This window comes from Eufriesea mexicana, unplaced genomic scaffold (assembly GCF_001483705.2).
Source record: "Eufriesea mexicana isolate 0111107269 unplaced genomic scaffold, ASM148370v2 scaffold10662, whole genome shotgun sequence".
Taxonomy (NCBI): domain Eukaryota; kingdom Metazoa; phylum Arthropoda; class Insecta; order Hymenoptera; family Apidae; genus Eufriesea; species Eufriesea mexicana.
In genome coordinates this window covers 141,249-153,485 of record NW_016918322.1, presented here as the reverse complement: position 1 = coordinate 153,485, position 12,237 = coordinate 141,249, and the positions used below count along the sequence as shown (strand labels likewise).

Below are 12,237 nucleotides of genomic sequence, written 5' to 3'. Positions count from 1 at the left end.
ATATAAAGATTAATAAGTAACAATACTAGTAAATAAAATAAATTTTAATCTCTTATAAACAGTTAGTAACTTTCTTATTTGAAATATAACGTTAAAATTTATTAACCACCGCGCAAGTCGTGGTTCAATTCCATGATTCTACAACTACTGCAATGCATTTTGGGATATGAGTAAAATCTATAACTATGTTCTGTTTTTAACGCCATTTCTTAATTAATGAAAATAATATCATAAACAATGTAATAATTAAAAATTTAAATAGCACGTGGTGAATTTTGAATAGAACTGAAATGATATTTTGTCATGACGTGTACGTCTTCATCACCATACAAAGTTCCGTTACACATCCAAAATGGCGAAACATGAACAATTGACCTTTGCTTTATCATAATATTTCTAACGAAATATAATCTTAACTTAAAGAGAAAACTAAATTTTGCAAATACAGCAAATAACACATGTAAACAAATAATCCACTACACATCTAAAATTCTATCAATGTCATAAAGTAAATGTTAACGCATGTCTGTAAATTCGTGACAATGACTACGCTAGTCAATCAGATAATTATACAGTTTATCACATTATCACTATTTGAACAGTTAAGGAAGCACTATATTATAAAAAATATTACGACAATTTGAATTGTAGTCCAGAAGAACTTGCTATTATATACATTGACACAAACGACAATGGCACTAAACACAAAATGGCGTCTCTTGAACGTATATTGTCACTTTTTACAAGTTTACATTATTAACACATATCACTTCGAACAAAGACATTGAACCACAGAAGTAACAATTTCCATTATTAAGAAAATAACGTAGTATAATCTCCAAAAAGCAAAGTATATTAATATAAAGGAGTGTTCCAAATACTTAAGATTAACGACCATTTTGGCTTTGATGACGTAATGAAATACGAAAGTCAAAAAAGAAACTAGATATGTAGGACTTGATGTCAATGCACACGTAGCATCCTTCCGGTCGCCATCAGCTTTATCGTTCTGAACAGCGATTGGTGTACTTTCGTAGTGTCTTTGGTATGGACCAATCGTTTGAAAACCAATATTGATGAGTCATTCTGTTTAGGATTTTCCATTGAGAATTGCGCAACACTATACGATACTTGTTTTTAACGTAAATGAATATAAATGAAAACGCGTTATGATGTACTTTTAGATGGTTCAATATACCATAATTTTATATAAAATACACAATATATTTACTTATTTTATTGTTTTATTTTCGTTTTTAATCAAGTAAAAATTATTCGTATATAATACAAAAATAAATAAAAAACCTTGAGAATCCAGTTTAATTTGATGTTACACTATTCCCCAAACTTCTTCGAATGCTGTACACAGTTTGCTACATGTTAAAGCACCAGATAATGGATAATTGCTTATAGATATAGTATCTTCTACATAATCTGGCTTCACCTGTAATTTCAATTATTGAAAAATGAAATAACAACATTAAATAGGATAACATATAATGATATTATCTTTCACTAGTTTATACATATATTAATTGATATGTATATATATAAAGTATTAGTTACAGCATTAAATAAATCTTACTTGTCCATGGGCCATTGCACCTACTACAATGGCAATTGGTTCATCAAGAAGAACTAATTCTCGTGCATTTTGTACTTTATTTGCATTAAATGACATTGCAATTTTACGACAACCAACTGGTAAGTGATCAGTGATGGGATTTTTAATTACTTTTAATAGTTTCATTGAACCACCAGAAGCACGAACACTAAATTTATGTAATAATTGTACTGTAAAACAGCAGAAAAATTAATACAAATTTTAAAAATAAAATTTTGCAACAAATATGTACATTTATTTAAATTATTTATTTTTACCCATGAGACCAGCAAAACGTTTAAATGTTCTTGGTATTCTAGTTTGTGGGTTTACTTCTATCAGTACATTCTTTTCTGAATGTACATAAACTTGTAGAAGTCCAGCCCTATTTAGTGGACTATCCATTAACATTAATAAACATTGATGAGTAATATCTGGTCGACATGTACCAGGTTCTCGATTATTCTTTTTTAATATACTAACATGATCATCACAATTTAATAATTCAAAACTGTTTCCAACCTGAAAATATTAAACATTTCCATATAGTTACCATAAAGATCTGTAATAACTTTTAATAACTTTTATATACATCTTGTTCAAATATAATTATTGTTTTTGCATAACAAAATTAGTTTGTGACTAATTACTTAATTAATTAAAGCTCTTTTATAAAAATAAAGTATATTAAAACAAATTTAAAATCTATTTTAGATATTATAAACAAAATATAACCTTACTTTAACGGACTCCAATTGAGCTTTTTCTAAGATAACAATTAAACGTTTCTCTTGATTTTTAATATGAGCGATGTGAAGATGTTTAGGAGCTGGATCATATTCAAACTCATCTTTTCTTTTGTCATTCTTACGTTTTTGCCCCATTATTTTATATTTACTAGAAATTAAAATTTGTAAACATACACTCTAGAATCCAATGCACATGGTAATAAATAGAATGTAAAGGATTGAAATTAAAATAAGACCTAACAAGTGGCGCAACTTGAAAATTCCAAAAGTATTAATACAAAATAGACCTACCTTCTTATACATTTTCTGATTTACGTCTCGAAATTCATAGATTTCCATACCGTTCTAATAAAAAATGTATAGAATAAACCTAACATTACGTACATTTTTTCGATCCAGATTTCCTCCAGAACCGACTTACCATTTTTGTCATCCTCAACATTGCCAACAGAGTATTCGAACTGATTGTAACGTATAGCGGGAACTTCAATGAATTCAAATAAAATATTTTGTTCCTAGAATACTTTTAGAAACAGTACATTTTCGAGATAAGAGTAATGAATCGCTAGAATTTATTGCATTTTTATTCCAAATTCTTTCTACAGCAAATGTTCATAACGTTCTTCATTATTCATGGGTCCTTGTGTAAGCTTTTCTAAATTTTCAAATACTTAATATATTATTTATAATAGAGATATGATATATTATTCAGAATAATACAAATACTAATACAATACTACAATAATACAAATACTACTCTTTTAACAATATATATACACACATATAACCATCTGAGCTTCAATAAAAATGCAATTCTTCTAACGGCAATGCTTTTGAGTATTCTAAAGAGTGGATCATTCTGTATTACTCGAAAATACGACAAATGTACACGCGATGTGCGCAAATGAATACTCCACGTCTGTTCAGTCTTGAATCAGCGATTGAACATTTAGTTTTCTTTAATAACATAACACAGTGAAGGTATTTTCTTTTTTATATTATACTTTGGAAAATGTTTCGGTACTTATTTAGAAACTGGACACTTTAATCGATTTTGATGATTTTTAAATATTTTATACAAATCAAAATTTTGAAAACTCTTCTTTAGTTTTCGAAATATTTACAAAAAACTGTACTAATGTATATTGAATTCGAAACGTGAGCATATTTGTGATACAGTTACAAGAAGCTCATGAACAGCTCGCCGACTGTGTTTACAGGAAGAATGTTTTTATGAATAGCGAATAGCTGACACTGTTCACTCAAAAGGTGGTACATTGAAGGCTATATTTATTGGAAAAAATTGTTTAAAATGTTGATTTTTATAACATATCAGAGAATCATCAGAATTGGTGCAATTTGCATATAAAAATCATGTACGAAAAAATGAAAAAACTTCATTTGGCTTCAATCATTCTAACGGTGAGACAAATTCAGTCCTCGCGGTATTCAAGTTTCATGCATTTTCACACAGATACATTTTCTCTATGACTCCAATACCAAAAGAAATTCGAGGAATGGCTCCTTAAATGGTTGTCGTTCTTGTGTAGAGGACACTATAATCAGTCTTATATTTTTAGGTCGGTGAGGCAGTCAAAATTGAGACACAAAAGTCCATGTAATGATAAATCTATTTTATATGTCCGTGACAACATTAATAATGATTAGACTTAAAATTAAATGTCGATATGAAATTACAAATAAGATATTGAATAGAATATATTACAATCATATTTTTCTTTTTTTAACAAGTAGACCAGCGATTCTCAACCTTTTCACAAATGCATATTGAAATCAAATTTCTAAAAATTGAAGTATCACACATTTTAGTTAATTAAATCAAGCTGCAATAACAATTTGAAGATGCTTTGTCTCCTTCAGGTTCATCTACTAGTTGTATTCCTCTTTGACCTCTATGTCTTGCACCTCCCATATTACCATTACCATATGATTTAAGCATTCGATCACAAATATGTCGATCCCATAAACCAGGTGTTTGTATTATCTATAAATAATATTCATTCGTATTATATGGCAATTTAAAAGAAAAAAAAAATTATACCTTTTGTACAAGTTCTTCAAAACAACATTTAATTCCATCTGCTGTTTTAGCACTACTTTCAATATATAGAGTTTGGTGTCTTCTAGCAAATTGTAGGCCTTCTTCGGTGCTTACTGCTCTATTTGGTAAATCTATTTTATTACCCACTACCATTTTAATGATATCCATTTTATTGCAGTATGTATTCAATTCATTAAGCCACGTTTCTAATTTCATAAAAGTAACTTTATCTGTAACGTCATATACTAATATAGCACCTTGACCATCTCTATAATAACTAGGTGTTAAGGTACGAAAACGTTCTTGTCCTGCAGTATCCTGTAATAATTTTTTAATATATTAATATATTACTGAAAATAAAGCACAAAACTTTTGTGATAACAATTCATTGATGTGACTAACCCAAATTGCAAGTTTCACTGTATTACCATCAATTGTAACTTGTTTAGTTTTGTAATCCATACCAACCGTGCTTTGCATATTTTCATGGAATTCATCCTCTGTAAATCTAAGGATTATACTACCAACAAAAATAATAGTGTAAATATATTAATAAAACTTACATAGCAATTAAATAACTTATTTTTTTGTTAATTACCTTGATTTTCCCACATTTGATTCTCCTATCATTAATATCTTTAACACTGTTAATACATCTTGATCCATTGTTAATATTGTATCACAGCACTCTATGTAAATATTTTATTTATCTCTTTGTAGTATTGCCACTGTTATAAGTTAAAATATTAATTTCAATTTGAACAATTATATTGTGTAAGATATATCAATATTTTTAATAAATTAATGCATTTTGTTTTTACAGTATTTTTTATATATAATAGATTTACTTGTCTATTTCTCAAGTAGATTCTAAAAACAGGTTGGTTACACGAAAATACACCTATTCTTAAACTATAATAACCTATTCTGATTTTACTTGAAACTAACAAACAGGGCAGAAACTATACTATTTGTCTACTTAGCCTAATATTTTAAAAAATGTTAAGCACATCAATCAATTACACGACAAAGAACATCCTGAAACGTCACTGAAACTCAACTTTGATATATTTTGCAAACTTCAATTTCTATAAAATTTCTTAACAATCGACTGACGAAGCCTAGTAACCATTGTGTAAAACGTAATAAAAATACATTTGTATATCAATTTTTATTTGAAGTACTTATAATCAAGAAATTGTATGTATTTTTTAAATATATTGTGCTAAATTTTATACTATTAGTGAAATTTGATAATAAAATTAACAACATCGTTACATTTAATAGTAAATATCTATTTTGATATATTTAAAATGGATATATTTTTAATAGTGGATACAATGCTATTATTATAAACTGTGATTAAATTAATATTTCTGAATTTTTTAAATATTTCAAATTATCGCGAATTTAATAACAGTAGAAATGACGCAGCCTAACCACACATCAATGTAAAAATACGTCACACACAATACACTAACTTCTACTTCAGTATTTAGGACAGAATTGAAAAAGATGCCTTGAATGATAGGTTTATTCAGTACCTTGTATGTGATTTAAATCATAGATAGAGTATAAGATAGATTTGTCACTCGATGCATTTTTTGTTTCGCGCTTTAAGGGTTCTAGAATTTCTTACCACTTTAGTATCATTTCCAATGTTACCACCAAATTCGATTGCAACGTCAGTAGTAGTTAGAATTAAAACTAAATATAACTATGATGTGACAAATAAGGTATAGAACAGAATATTTTATCAGCACAAATGAAGTATAGAATTTTATACTTTTAAATCCCTTTGTCTTTATATAGATTATTAATGCTTAATTGACGAAACGATTAAATGGTAATCCTGGCATAAACTATTATCCTATTAATTTTTACATATCGAACTTATCTTGTTTAAAATTTTAATCTTACCTGAAATGAAATTGCCAAGTGCAGCTCTAATGCGACGGTCTTTATGTAGCTGATGATCGCTGTTTACTGAAGGTCGTGTGAGAAGTCATAATCATTACCACCTCACTTAACAATTACTTCTCTACTATAACAATCAATGACTCATTAATTTTTTCATTATATTTTCATGTTATGGGTAATTTGTCATAAACAATTTAGTGATTTACATATTTTTATAAATTATAATTATGCTCCATAATTACATTTACACTTCTACAATGCTTAAGTTTCTATGATATATCTACTTGAAATATTTTTATTTTTGGAGGTAAGAATATGTATTTATGATAGAAAAAATTAGATTAATTGAAAAAATTATACGTATTGTAATTAATTATCATGTTGTACTAAATGTTACGTACTGAAGAATTTTATTATATACTATATGATATTTTATAATAATTTTTACTATGATTTTAATTTCATTAAAAATTCTAACAATATACATTTATACATTGTTAGGTATTATAATATAATACCTACATTTACCGTCGGAAAGGACACAATAAACTTAATTTTTCAGAATTGATATTTTAAAATATAGGATACGTAGTTTTATATGATCGGTTTATACTATACATCGTTGTGATGTACACCATTAATTGTTACTGGCGTTACTAGGTGTCGGTAGTATACGATCACTAACTTCAAACATGTACGGTAGATGTCACCACAATGCAATAATTCAAATAGGTATTAATGTTTTATTCAGTATTTACTATCTGCTTTAATGTACTATTGAAATGTGAAATGTTATAAAATTTTAAGAGTTTTATAGACTTGATTAACAGTGTATTTGTTAGTGTATTTCTTGAAGAATCAGGATGTGCATCTATTATGAATGGTTTTGAAGAAATTAGGTCTTTTTCTACATATGAAAGTGAATTTAGTAATTAAAAATAAAGTATAAGTTTGAAACTAATACATGACAATAAAGACTAGGTTATAATAATAAAGAATAAAGTATAAGCTTACAGCTAAGGAATAGAAAACAACAGGTTCGTAGTATAATAATCATAGTAAAAAGTTATAAATAAAAAAGGAGTTATTATTTTTTATTGCTTAAAATTACATCAATTTATAAAATAAGAAAATTCATCTCCTGAAGGTGAATCCTTTTCTACGACTTTTGATGTCGACCAATTGCTGTGCTTGTTTCTTGAGAGTATTTCTAGTTGGTACATCCTCTTCGTCTTCGGAAAACAGTGTCGCTGGTGTTGTTGAGGATGGAAATCGTGGAAAAAGTGGTCCTCCATTTGTACGTGCTACCTTTCCTTCAACTGAAGTAGTCGTAATCGATACTGTTTCCACCTGGATAATGAATAAATTTTTAAAAACTTATTTAATAAATTTTAATATACTTGATATATTAAAATTTAATTAATAAATGATATATTTAAAAAAATTAGTATTATTTTCCCGTATGATGACGGAATATTAATAATATAATATACGAAATGCATTGAAATGAATGTGTATATTATTAATTATATGAATATATATATTTATATATAAAATAAATATTCTAAGAATTTATAGGTACCTTGCCTTATTTTTTAATTTTAGTACGAAGCTGTTTCTGAATGCTGTATGAAATTAGCTGCTTCTATTATACTTTATGCTTCGTGATATTGTATTGTTTTGTATAATATATAGCTATTAGTCGGTGACGATATATCTTGAAATTTACCTTTTCAGTGGATATTTCATCCAATACTTCCAAATACTTATCCGGCCCTCCAAGAGCCTCGATGATACCTGTTGCTTTCTCATTCATCATATCTATTAGCTGCAATGGATTTTCAATTTCATCTGATTCTTTGGGTAATGTATCCATTACATCCTGAAAAATATTATCGTATTAATTACACATACTTTGTTCCTCCAATTATTTTCTACTTTTCCGATCTTTTTAATTTCCAAAAAAAGAAAAAAAAAAGAAAAAAGAAAGAAGCTATATATTTTAATTTATTATGATAAAAGATATTAGATAAAATTATCATTTTGCTCTACAGAAGAGGAATTAAATATTAAAGTTCGAACATTAAAATTCTTTAAACGTTTAATTTTCTAAGGGTATTATTTTTTTAAAATTAAAGGTTTATTTCCGAGAACGAAGGTTTTACCAACATTAAAATTTCGTATATTTTTCTAAGCGTTCGGATTCCTTTTTGTTCCAAATGTTTGTACACGCCCAGTAGAGAAGTGAAAGAGGAGACAGAGGATTGTAGGACGAGTTAACGAGTAGGGGCGGCACGTACGGATTCTAGGGATCGATTGAATCAATAATTGATTTTCTCGTGCCCAGACGTGCTACCGAAGTGTTTACTTTCGATCAGGTTCAAAGGTGTTAATGCTTAGGACAGCGGCTTCTTGAGGTGAGAATTACAGGCAGGGATTGTTCAAGGAAGTTCATTGGTCAACGACGCGCATGTTGGGGGTGTTAAATCTCCAGAGACAATATAATTGGTATGGAAACTCGAAGCGGCTCCATTGCGATAACAACCATCGAAGGCGGCTTTACTAATTTAATTAGGAATTTACATGGTATTTCCATCGACCATTTTAACACAACATGGCCGCTTCCAATGGGATTTGATCTTGTCGACGTGTTAATTTATCGGGATATCTTTTCGGTTTAACGAAAACATACGTTAATTGAAAATCTTTCGTCACAGTAAAAGGTAATTATTGACATCTGCTGGTCACAGACACGAATCAATATATATATTCTTTTATTCTTTCTTTGTTCAACTTTCAGCCACGACGACAGGATGCTTCTTACACTGATACGTTAGCTGCGAAAGTATGCAATCCTTCACAACTTTGTATTCAAGTAACACAATGTCTGCTATCATGTTAATATATTATTTTGAAAAATTAAGTTAGAAATTAAAATCTGTTACTTACACGAAATTTGTTGCACAAGTTCCACAACGTCATGGTTATTTCCTGCAGCAGATCTTCCACCCTCTGCCTTCCTTCATCCGCCTTTAATTGACGTGATCGCTGCTCGTTGATATGGCAATTCAATTTATCCACTTCTTCCGCGTTTCTGTCATATACGGTGTGTAATCAAAAGCTATATGTGATACGTCGGATATCCTTGACGGAAGAAGGTGAAAACTCACTGTTCTGCGTCCTTCGTTTCAGAGAACTTCTTGGTTTCCATCTCATCGATGAGTTCCTGCCTTTGCTTTTCTAACGCCATTTTCTTTTGCTCCGTGGCCACCCGCATTTTCTGCAGATTATCCTTGGTCGCCTGCTGACCCAGAAACCGGTTCAGGACGTCCTCGGACCTGGACACTCCGGTGGCGCTGCGAAGCTTGGCGAACGTCTCCTCCAGCCGTGTCACCTCGTCCTTGGTAATGTCCTCTGTGGGCTGTACATGATTTTTCCCACGTGTGTCGAAATCATCTCGCGGACGCGAATGGAATATCATCTTTTCCAAACGCTCGAGTTCCGTTTTTCGTTCCAGTACGCGTTGCCTGGTCACAGTAGGTACTAGTTTAGTTTTTGTAAATAGATGTTAAATTATGTAAATTACTATTTTGTTATTTAACTTTTATATCTAACTTATTACATAAATTAATTACTTAATTATTAGGTTACTCAATTATCTAATTAATAACGTATTTATTTATTAAATTACTTGATTACTGAATTATTATATCATTTTCAGATTCGAATGAATGCTTTCAAGGTATTTCCGCAGTATAAATGCTGAAATGAACAGTGGTGAATTTGTCGTGAATATATTGCAGAAGAAAAGTAAGAAAATTATTTTTTTAAATTCGTTTTTCGTTGTCTTAATATGTAATTTATGTGATATTAATCAGTTTATAGAATTCTTCTATAAACAGGAAACGTTTGTTGATTCTGACCTGTACTCTTCAAGTACAGCATTGCGTTCCTTGCTACAGTTCGTAACTTCAATTTCTTCTTTAATTAATGTTTCCTGCATATTATCTCTCAATGTAATTGCTTCTTCCTTCACTCCCTGTATACATATACATATTCAGAGTGATTTTACGATCTTCATTACGGAATAACCTTTATTTCTAGGACTAAAGCCTCACCTGAAGACGTTTCATTTCACTCTCGTGCTCTCTTATCTCGTCCTCCAGATTTTTCAAAGAAGATGCATACAGCACGGATTTTTCTTTTAAATCAGAGCACATCGATCGATGTTTCATTCGTGATATATTCGCCTTGATTTGCATCATTCTGATATGCTCCAGATGCACTTCCAGCTTAATAATTTTCTGTGAGAACATAAACATGATAGGCACCCTAACGATACTTATCTGCAGCGATGTTTATCTCATTGTTCTCAACTCACATTTCTCAACGGATTCTCTATCTTTTTCTTAAACACCTTCTGCATCTTATTGCTCATTAATTGGTTATATTCCTCCAGCAACGAGTGCAATCTTTGCTGTCGCTAAGAAATATTTATGCTAGAATATGGTTATACATTTACGCGAAATAGTGTTTAAGAGATCGGTATCTCGTCGCTCACCTTCTTGCGCTGGTACTTAATTAGATCGTGCCTCTTCCTTAGGCGTACATTGTCCTCTTGCACTTTAGCAATTGTCTCATCTAAATTACGTTTTTTCTCATAAGCCGAAGGCTTGCGGCTCATGTGAACCCTCCTATCCGATTTTCCCTCATTCTGAAACGTATGACGTAAAACATAAGTTTTCGCGATACTTTGTATCAGTTTTCCTCCATTTAAGGCTTAATCGTCGTCATATCATAATTACATTCTGTATGTTTGCGTACTCCGTATAGAGCTCTCTGATGCTTTGCTTGAGAGTTGCAATTTTCTCCGCGTACTCATGCTTCTTAGCCTCGTATTCTTCGAAATTTGCTTTCCTCTGCCCCTCTGTGAACGCAAGGTACACGCTTGGTTATTAACACATCTTGCCTCGTATACGATGTCCGATAGCATCTATTCCTCGTCGAGGAAGACTTATGAATAAAACGTTCGTACCTATTCTCTATATGGGTTTTACGTACCTAAGAAATGTCGTTTCGCATCGAGATGCAACTCTATTTGTCAATATCGTATGAATAATGTTCGGTGAACTTTTGCCATGCGGCACTGGCAATAAGTCATGCGTGTTCATCGAATGCGAAATGGTTGTTAAAAGATTTTCCAATGGAAAGAATCGAAATAAGAAAGTTTACGATTTGGAGAAAGGAAGCGCAAAATTATTTGTTACTCGTTCGATCATATTTCGCTATGTTTCCTCGTACAAAGAATTTCTGTGTCACATGGAACCTAATCGGCTTTTTACTCTCTTTTGTTTGCAGAAACAATGGAGCAACAATTAAGCTATAAAAGGAGATGAAACGGTTTCTATAATAATAGCCGGAGGATAGAACAAACGCAAGTCGTGACTGAACTGATGGTTACGATGGATCGAGTTACGAGTCATGATCATCTTATTTTGCATGTACACCTTAAACAAACTAAATTACGCAAATTACTTAAATCGATGTCACGACTTTTCCTCAAAAGTGACTTTGTTTAAGGAAACTTGCCAATACCAGGTCGTTCATTGTCTTTCTATGAGATTGCTGGAAGGAATTTGACAGATATCAAGATAGCTATTATTTACATCGCGTACAGTTATTCTTAAACAATTTGCTGTGTCTAATCAATGTGATTTATAACAGTCTTTGTAAAAATTGCCATTTCACATGACAATTTTCTCTCATCTTTTCTTTATCGACAACATCGATATTTACTTTCAATTTTTAAAGAAACAGCTAAAATTAGAGAGCATAATTTTTGTATCCACTATTTATTACATATCGGAATATTTAATATTACCGTTCGTTGAATTCATTAAACG

General features: G+C 30.4%; 3 protein-coding genes across 4 annotated transcripts; all 3 read right to left on the bottom strand.

Annotated features, from left to right (window-relative positions):
* Window positions 1–1,330: 1,330 nt before the first annotated feature.
* Window positions 1,331–2,790, bottom strand: LOC108553502 (ribosomal RNA small subunit methyltransferase NEP1). The gene is made up of 5 exons (XM_017908419.1): window positions 2,644–2,790; window positions 2,344–2,500; window positions 1,882–2,125; window positions 1,586–1,794; window positions 1,331–1,444 (listed from the first exon to the last, which is right to left on the bottom strand). The coding sequence occupies exons 2-5, from the start codon at window positions 2,485–2,487 to the stop codon at window positions 1,331–1,333; spliced, it is 711 nt and encodes a 236-aa protein (XP_017763908.1). The 5' UTR covers window positions 2,488–2,500; window positions 2,644–2,790.
* A 1,250-nt stretch (window positions 2,791–4,040) lies between these two features.
* Window positions 4,041–6,412, bottom strand: LOC108553501 (RAS oncogene family member Rab18). 2 transcript variants are annotated; one of them, XM_017908417.1, is made up of 5 exons: window positions 6,335–6,412; window positions 5,013–5,142; window positions 4,817–4,934; window positions 4,415–4,732; window positions 4,041–4,357 (listed from the first exon to the last, which is right to left on the bottom strand). In XM_017908417.1, the coding sequence occupies exons 2-5, from the start codon at window positions 5,078–5,080 to the stop codon at window positions 4,187–4,189; spliced, it is 675 nt and encodes a 224-aa protein (XP_017763906.1). In that variant the 5' UTR covers window positions 5,081–5,142; window positions 6,335–6,412; the 3' UTR covers window positions 4,041–4,186. The 2 variants fall into 2 exon arrangements, with proteins under 2 accessions (XP_017763906.1, XP_017763907.1); XM_017908418.1 differs by lacking the exon at window positions 6,335–6,412 and adding an exon at window positions 5,263–5,318.
* A 1,056-nt stretch (window positions 6,413–7,468) lies between these two features.
* Window positions 7,469–10,599, bottom strand: LOC108553497 (myosin-2 heavy chain). Its single transcript, XM_017908411.1, has 6 exons — window positions 10,453–10,599; window positions 10,258–10,373; window positions 9,505–9,861; window positions 9,284–9,428; window positions 8,064–8,216; window positions 7,469–7,684 (listed from the first exon to the last, which is right to left on the bottom strand). The coding sequence occupies exons 1-6, from the start codon at window positions 10,597–10,599 to the stop codon at window positions 7,469–7,471; spliced, it is 1,134 nt and encodes a 377-aa protein (XP_017763900.1).
* Between the last annotated feature and the right edge of the window lie 1,638 nt (window positions 10,600–12,237).

Bases quoted from the DNA above. Each gene is read 5' to 3' on its own strand.
- LOC108553502 (XM_017908419.1), bottom strand. From the start codon at position 2,487: ATGGGGCAAAAACGTAAGAATGACAAAAGAAAAGATGAGTTTGAATAT. The intron at 2,126-2,343 runs GTAAGGTTATAT...TAATATTTTCAG, and splicing joins CTCAATTGGAGTCCGTTAAA to GTTGGAAACAGTTTTGAATT. The intron at 1,445-1,585 runs GTAAGATTTATT...TTGAAATTACAG, and splicing joins GTGCAATGGCCCATGGACAA to GTGAAGCCAGATTATGTAGA.
- LOC108553501 (XM_017908417.1), bottom strand. From the start codon at position 5,080: ATGGATCAAGATGTATTAACAGTGTTAAAGATATTAATGATAGGAGAA. The intron at 4,935-5,012 runs GTAATTAACAAA...TTTTGTTGGTAG, and splicing joins TCAAATGTGGGAAAATCAAG to TATAATCCTTAGATTTACAG. The intron at 4,733-4,816 runs GTTAGTCACATC...AAATTATTACAG, and splicing joins CAGTGAAACTTGCAATTTGG to GATACTGCAGGACAAGAACG.
- LOC108553497 (XM_017908411.1), bottom strand. From the start codon at position 10,599: ATGATGCAAATCAAGGCGAATATATCACGAATGAAACATCGATCGATG. The intron at 10,374-10,452 runs GTGAGGCTTTAG...ATATGTATACAG, and splicing joins GTGAAATGAAACGTCTTCAG to GGAGTGAAGGAAGAAGCAAT. The intron at 7,685-8,063 runs GTAAATTTCAAG...TTCATTATCCAG, and splicing joins ATGAAATATCCACTGAAAAG to GTGGAAACAGTATCGATTAC.